The 8459-nt window shown below is 46.3% G+C and overlaps 1 protein-coding gene across 1 annotated transcript; it reads right to left on the bottom strand.

Annotated features, from left to right (window-relative positions):
- Positions 1–3397: 3397 nt before the first annotated feature.
- On the bottom strand, positions 3398–4258 carry LOC149327209 (uncharacterized). The gene has a single exon (XM_089564816.1). It carries the CDS (start codon positions 4256–4258, stop codon positions 3398–3400), a length of 861 nt encoding a protein of 286 aa, XP_089420942.1.
- Positions 4259–8459: the final 4201 nt, after the last annotated feature.

Here is an 8459-nt window from a genome sequence, read left to right as displayed (position 1 = left end):
TAGTACGTTAGCAATCGGTGAATTAGTGTTATTAGTAGAGACCGGATTTTAGGCAAATGCCTATTTTTTTCAACTCTGCGTAGGCGCACCATTTTTACATATGAGCACGAATTAGGTGTTTACAATATGCTTAATACTCTTTTTATAGTGCCTATAAATGCCTATTTTGGGTGTCAGTGCCTATAAATGCCTATTTCCGACGTCGGTGCCTAAAATGCCCTATTTTACAGAAAAGGGGCCTGAAATACGCTGTGGTTTTGCTTTCAGATTCTGTTTGCTTTCGAATCGATTTCGGTTCTGAGTAGAACACACACGTGACACCATTAGATGACCTCGTCAGTTGGCTGTGGTGAACACAGCACCTACGCCGGCTGTGTACACAAGAACAACCACTTCAGCCGAAAATATCGAAGCAACCTTTTTCCTATTTTCTGCCATTTTATCGTGGCAGCAACGAATCGCTGTTCTTCCTCACGGAGAAGTTGCCGAGAAAATCCGCGCAAAGTTGCAGTCCGTCTTGGATAAAAACGAAGTGCTCTCAGTCCTCAAGCAAATTTCAGGAGTACTTATACCGGTGAACATTCTATGATACCGAACAGTGTAAAGCCATCAAATGTTCCTAAGTACAGGCACGCTCCTGTAACATCCATTGATGTTGAGCGTTCCTTTTCAGCATACAAGCTTGTTCTTACTGATAAGAGGCATAAATTTGAGTCCATCAACCTGAAGAAGGTGCTTGTCTGCTACTGCTTCCATAGCTTTAACAGTGATTTCTATTTGGTTGATGTTTATTTTGCCATGGATCCACCTGGGTGTACGTAGGCCCGTGCAGAACTACGATTCTTTTCGGCATATTCCGCATCAAGCAGCAGTGTGTGACATTTTCTAGCATCTCGTATTTATGGGTTCCAGACCCTTCTAATGGCAAGCACCATTTGATAGTCGCGTGGCTCCAGACACGCGAAGCCACAAACTATAAACCACTGTTTACACAAATGAAAACATATTTATTAATGTTGAAGCATCGTGCATGCCTGCAATAAATAAGTTCAATTCCTGTGTGAGCGAAGACTGGACTCATTTGTCAGATGCTTTGAATTGAAAATGTTTCAATCAATTTCTAAATACATGGCCTCCATTTAAGGTGTTCATTGTTTCTACTTTTGTACACAAGCGAATTGTTTGTTTCGATGTATACCGAAGTGTTTTAAAAGGGTTGGTAACCGTCCCTTTTGCTCTTCTGAAGCATGTGTATTGTACGAAACGTTGCGCGACAGCCTTAAAAAACGGCTTCTAATGTTCACACCTTGCTTAAGGTCCCAAATCATTTCTGCTGTGTTTTTGTTTTATTTTACGGCAGATATTGCGCGCTGAAGTTCGGAACTGTGTGCACATTTGTTTAAAGTTTATAGTGCCTATTTTTCTCCGTTAGGTGCCTAAATTGCAATTTTAGCCGCCTATTTATGGCGCCTAAAACGGGCTTTTTAGTGCCTGAAAATCCGGCCTCTAGTTATTAGCATGCACAAATTGCCAACGGTTAAGAAGGAAAGATTTAATCCAGTCGAAGACGTTAGGATTGAGATTAAGATGGCTCAATTTATGTAGCAGCAATTTATGACATACTTTAACAAAAGCTTTGGAAAAATCCAAGAAAATGCAGTCAGCACAAGATGAGTGTCAAGTATGGGGTATAGCTTATCAGTAAAGGCAAGTAATTGAGTTTCACACGAGTATGTTTGACGAAAACCATGTTGCGCAGGTGCGAAAAATGAATTCTCATCGAGAAAGGTAACGACATGCTTGAAAATGATATGTTCTAGTAATTTGCAGCATGTGCTAGTGAGCGAAATGGGACGAAAGTTTTGAGGGGAGTGCTTACCACCGGACTTGTGAAGTGGAACCACCTTCCCAATTTTCCAGTCGTTAGGAAGGCTTGCTGTGTCGAGTGACTGTTGAAAAAGTTTGGTTAGTATAACTGAACTATAAGCACAAGTATTTTTTAGAAATTTAGCGCTAATCGCATCAGAACCAGGTGAAGAATCATTTTTCAAAGCTTCAATTAATTTGGCTTTGTCAGGTGGATCGATAGTTATAGGTGACATTGTCGGGAACCTGTGGTACTGTATGTGAGGCAAATTAACGCTTGAAACGGAGGAAAAGCTTTCAACGAATGTGTTATTCAGCACGGAAGCACAAAGATCACTGGGGATAAGGTTACCGGAGGCATCTTGTAGTCTAATTAATGGGTCGTTCTCAGGTTGTATAACGCGCCAGAATTTCTTAACACTCGTTTTCAAAATAGCTGGTAATGTTGCAGACAAAAAGGTATTCTTTGTTCGTTTAATCGCGTTGACGTAAGCGTCGGAAGCAGACTTCTACTTCGCCCATCACGCGTTAGATAGTGAAAGCTTCGCGCGGCGGTTTAAACGTTTCTTTTTGTTATATAATCATTTGATGTGAGAGTTGTGCCAAGGTGCTTGTGGATTAGAGGTGACGATGCGCTTAGGAATATACTTATCAGTTACTTCGTGAACCTTCGTTTTGAATGATATCCAGTTTTCTTCGACAGAGTAGTAGTCAGAGTTAGCAATAAAGTAATCAACAAACATGCCCAGTTCATTGTTAATAGCGGCAAAGTTGGCGCGTTTGTAATCTAGAATGATTTTTTTTTATTTTGCTCGGTTCTGGACGTGATATATTAATGCAAAAATTGAGCAGAACGTGATCACTGATGCCTGGAATATATGTTATATCAGTAGCTAACTCTGGATTAGTTGCTAGAATTAGATCAAGAGTGTTCGAAGCGTTATTTACTGTCCTTGTGGCTTTTGTTACTAACTGGGTTAGCGAAAACATGGTGCATAGTTCTAAGAATTCTTTAGCTTGATACGAAGGGGAAGATGAAGAAGGCGGCTGAGCAGTCCATGAAATAGTTGGAAAATTAAAGTCTCCAAGTAAAAAAATGTGGTGATGAAGGAAATCGTGCGCGAACAAGATTGATAGCATCGTGAAGTTCGTTAGTGAATGTAGACGAATAAGAAGGAGAACGGTAACAGACGCCAATAATCAGTTTAAGATGACCTATCACTATTGACGCAAATATTAGTTATAATTCGCTGAAGACTTGCATACATGAAGATGGAATGTCTTTAGAAATAGCAAGTAAAGCACCGCCGCCACGTTCGGCTAAACGATATAGCGAGTAGCGATGAGCGTTTTGGAAGATTTCGGAATCCGATACATGCGTTGGGAGCCAGGTTTCGGTTAGCGCTATAATGTCAGCTGAGCATGTGTCTATGGCAGAAGATAAAGAAGTATGCTTGTTAAGTAGGCTCCTGACGTTAGTATAGAGAACAGATATCGACGATGGCAACTGTACACTACCCCTCGCGATTCCCTACGGTGAAGCGGAAGATCCAGCCACAGAATGCAATCTAGACGATTCGCCACGTGCCATGATTTCTTCAACAGTGTCCTTGGTAGGGTTATACATGAAGCATTTTTTATTGATATGCAGCTTGTTATAGCGTATCTTAAAAGAGCGAGGGCGAGCGTGAATATTTCCGAATTCAAAAAGTTTTTTCCGAGACTGGCGCGTAGCCGGTGAGAAATCTTCACTGATTGTGATGTTATCCGTTTTAAATTGGTTACGAAGGGTTAATATCTTATCTTTCATTTTAGTGTCAGAAAATTTAGCTATGATTGGTGGACACTTCTGATCTGAAAAAACGCCCAGGCGATGTGCACGTTGAATTGAACTCGAGGGGCATACTTCGACAATCTTAGTCAAGGCTTCCAGGAGTTTAGATTCAGTGTCTGCCCAAGTCTCTTCCTTATCGGGTATACCTCTAAATATTAGATTTTCACGTCGGGATCTATCTTCGGCTTCATCAAGGCGAGACTGCAGCAAATCATTTCGAGTACGTTGGTCTTCTACAGATTTCTTTAAAGATGAGAGCTCCTGATCCATGTCGTCGATTTTCTTTCCCTTTTCCTCGAGTTCATCAAGCCTCTTGTGCATGCCAGCTAACTTTGATTCAATGTTCTTCTGACTACTCCTAATGTCGTTAATATCAGCTGCTAATTCGGCCTGATCTTTAGAGCTTTGCAACCTACGAGAATGTACATCCTTAAGCAGCTTAAACATAACTTTCATTTGTTCAGACGGATTGTCTGGCAGGTTGTCTATGTCAAGGAAGCGAGTCATAGGACCCGGGTTAGATTCAATGTCGCCAGAGCGCAAAAGCAGAGAAATCATTGAAAAGCATTCACAAGCAACATCAAAGCACACCCGCGGGCACGGGAACAGAAGTAAACAGCGATCGTCGCATTTTCTAGCGTGCAAAGAATAGTGCGTACAAACCTGCACGGTAAAGAAGCGAAGCATTGGAGGTATGCCGATGTCACTGTTCCCGTGCCCACTGAAGGGAAAGCCAGCGTGTCGTCGCTTTAAATCCGGTGTGGGTGGTGATGGCATCGTCGATGACGCTGGACGGGTGTGGACGAGGGATTCGATGAGCAGGAAAGCCTGGCCGGGTGGAAAGCTGAAGTTGTCGGTGAAACGAAGCCCAGATCTTGCAACCACCATACCAGGGAAAAACCATAGAGAAAGATATTGGTAAAGAGCGGACACTCGGCGAAATCTGGCCCCAGGAAATGACGCGCAATCCTCCTCCTCCACTAGATAATCTTCCAACTCCAGGATGGCGCCACCAGTCTCTAAACGCGCGCGCGCGCGCGGGCGGGTAGCCGGCGCGGCTAAAGACCCTAGATCAGCTTTGCTAAGTAGCGACAAGTCCCTCCTCTCCTACCGCCCTTTCCCCTGCGGCTCGCGTCGTCCGCCATGTTCTTCCTGACGCGCTCCGATGGCGCGGTTGTATGCACTGGAACGGCGGACCTTGCAGAGTCGCGGCTTTGCTGTAAGGGGCAGTGAAAAATGTAGTAAATGAGCTTGGTATGAGAAGAACGGAAACGTGCCAGTAATGCGCTCCGAATGTGATTTGCGTTCAGTTTTGTCGGAGACAGCGAGTGCGGCAAAACTGCAGTTGTGGTGCTGCGGCCAGTTCGCGAGAGAACACGGACACGCGTGCAACTTTATATATAGCATATTATTGCAAAGACTACCAACGGCGGTTTGTGGCGGTTTGCGGGGCAGTTTTGCTGGCCGGTGAGAGAATATTGACGGGACAGCAGTGCATTTGTTTCTTTATGCTAAGCTTCCTCAGAATTATGGGCTCGAATTGATCTTCAGTAAAATGGAGCTTTAAAGAAGGGTAGTCGTATTAGGAATATATATTGTTACGTGGCGGCCAGCCGAAGAATGAGACGTGGTGAACCATGACCAAGAGATGATTTAATGGCTGCTGGCCTAGCGCGAGCGATCCGTCCCGCGCCACTGCCAGCTTCGTCTTCGTCACACTACCCGGGGCCTCCGAGCGATCGTCCCGATCGGTTACGAACAGACGGCGAAATGGCGATGGCATGAGTGGTGGGTTAAACAGTATGTAGAAGATGGTGCAGTGCTGGCCGCCACGATGAGAAAGATGAGATTTACGTAACAATATGAAGATGAAAAATACAAAAACCTAGCTGTGCAGGTGAACACACTGAAGTCCCTTCATGAATTTCTAGGACAGACGGAAGCCGATGTCTGCGGGGTGCCGGTATGCACGAAATAATTACGGTGCTGCCTCGCGGATTACTTGTATGGTGGGAATAGAATGAAAGGAATATTATGGGCACTGGATGCTGAGACTGACCGTTGGTTTCGCACAGCAATAAAATTCCTTTGCGCCCGCGTCACAAACTTTTGGCACGTAGAGCACTTGTGCAGCAGACACTCCAATAAATCAGACATGTTATGCGCGAGTGTGAACACATGTAAATTCATCTAATTGGAGCGCGAGCTATGTACACACCGCCAATCTTTAATAGTACCGCGCGAGCGTCGACTGGACAACGCCTTATCATGGCGCGGAGCGCGAATCAAGCGAGAATAAGCGCATTTGTTTCAGATGCACTGGTTCTCGCTCGTTTTGCCGCTCAGCGCTGTCATCAGGCGCTGACAAGCCGGCTGGTCGACGGTCGCGCGGTACTATTAAAGAATTGGCAGGGCATACCGCAGAACACTTCGCAAGAGGTTACGGTTTCAGGGCGCATTACTGAGCGAAAAGGTTTTGGCTACTTGATCTCAATGGACCAGCTGCACTAGGTGCCGGAGTGGGGCCGTAGGCTGAAATACGCGCGCATACTTGCTCTGACATGCATGTTTACGAAATGACAAAGGCGGACAGCAGCGCGTAATCAAACAATCGTCAAGCATAGTGCGAGCTGGGAGCTTTAGCAATTCTGACTCGCCAGCCAAAGTTTGCTACTAGAGCATCGAATCTCAACGATGGAAAACAGGAATTGAGCTTACATCGTATACGATGTAAGCTTGAAATTTTTTCTCCCAATCCTGTGGAGCCACGCTTTCTGTCGCACAATATCGTTCTTCGCCAGCGGCACTGAAAACAACGCCAGACCTTTTCCTGACTGGGTTGAGTACCCGAAGGTGCAACAGCCCGGAATTTCGGCTGCTGCTGCGGACACAAAAAAAAAGAGCCCGATAAACTAAAGTGACTTCCAGCAAACAGCGACAAATATAAAGTCACCTCCACTGAATGTCCGTGGCCAGCACAACTATACTGTCACGTTGTAGTGACGGCAGTCCAGCGGTCAGGAAGACAGCAACAAAACTTGCAAACGAAGCTCTTTATTTGTGCTGACTTGCGCCCGCAAAACAACTGAATCACTCGGCGGCGCCGTAAGCAACAGACGTGCTCGTCAGTAGCCGAACTACGAAATGCCGGCCGCTCGCGGCATCGCTCAATTTAAAGCCGGCAAGGAAACTTCGAGACAACCAGGTCAGGATCATCTACAGTAATCTGGAAAAACGTAGATGCAGCTCTGCACGACTGCGATCAGTGGAGGTTAGTCCGGGCGCTTCTCACGTCACGAAGAAACGTAGCGTGCAAGCGCCGTCAAACTATGCAGCCGGACGACTTAGGAAGAACATGGCGGAACGGAACTAGTTCCCAACCGGAAGTGGGCGCTGTCCAATAGTGTGCGTCGGCGGCGCCGCAAACGTTTTCGGTACTTAGCTTTTTTTAGAAAAGCTCATAAAGGGACTTTAGCTTTTTTTAGAAAAGCTCATAAAGGGACTTTAGGCGCGGCGGCTCAGACCCATCCGAGTGGCAGACAACGGAGCATCGTGGGGGCTGTTTTGTGCGCGTGAAAGCGTGCGGCGTATTTGCTCGTGCGGGCAGACCGCAATTTTTTTCGTCTCTCTTGCCCTTCGACGCAGAACTCCTCCTGTTTATGACGGCGGCAAGGTGAGAAATGTTTATTTGTGGAAGTACGCTGTATTGCATGCAATTTAGGCGGCCGCGCCGGCCGCCGTTGCCTGTCCGCAGTTCGTGAAGCGGCGCGCTCGCTCTGTGGCCAGCCGGCTGTTGTTCACGGCATTCTTGCAGTTTGTGACAACGTCAAGAAAGGAATGTTTTGTTTTTGCAAAAGTGCGCTACATTTCAAGCACTTTATGCAAAATTACGCTGCATTTCGAGCACTGTAGCTTAGTACGCCGGCTCAGTTGTGAAGGGCGCGCGCACGCTGTGTCATGCTACGCCGTGGCGGGAGCGGCGGGAGGAATGATGCTGCATGATGCAGCCTCGCCGGTCGGTGCGTAGAAACAAAAAAAAATCCTGCCCACGGCCTGTGGCCCGACGCGCTGTGCCTAGCGGTTAGTTTTGCTTGGTTTCGCGCTTTATCGGGACGTCACGTTTTTGTATGGTCCCCGACAATATGTAACTTCTTATGGGTGACATTTGTCGGTGTAAGCTTAAAATGTACTTTTTTGAAAGTGGGCGAACGGCGAAGACGACCGTTCCCGCGCAGCAAGTACGGGACCGTAGTTTTCAAGACTGGTGGAAAAAAAAAAGATGACGCACGAAAAGCTCAAAAACCTTACTCTTGTAGTACGTATGTATGTATGTACACGGTCGTCCACTTCTAGTTTGAACACGGCTCCGGGCGGCCGGCGTAAAGCCCCTCAATAATTTGAAAGTAGCGACACTCTCCTCCACTCCGGCGTTTTCCTCCTCGAATATCCTCGCCCGCCGGCTGCGCGCGCTGCACACGGCACGCTTTTTTGGGCGTCGCTCGCTCGCCGTCCGGGCAGTTGAGAAAAAAAAAAACGTGAGAAAGACATGCGACACGCGTGACTACCACGAGCCACATAAATTAGCGTCTCGTACGCGCAATGAAAGTGCCAATTACGAGCGCTTGCGGCACGAACAAAACCACTTTCTGCATACATCTCACATTCTTTTTGACTTTTCAGTACCGTAAGTCTCAACACGGCTAGTATATGAAGCATAATATTTACAATATATTTGAACATTCCTGAATATTTTCAGCAT

Source organism: Amblyomma mixtum, chromosome 10, assembly GCF_055824585.1.
Source record: "Amblyomma mixtum isolate Tamu chromosome 10, ASM5582458v1, whole genome shotgun sequence".
Lineage (NCBI taxonomy): Eukaryota > Metazoa > Arthropoda > Arachnida > Ixodida > Ixodidae > Amblyomma > Amblyomma mixtum.
Note: the sequence above shows the minus strand (reverse complement) of the source record. Positions and strands in the feature narration are given on the sequence as shown.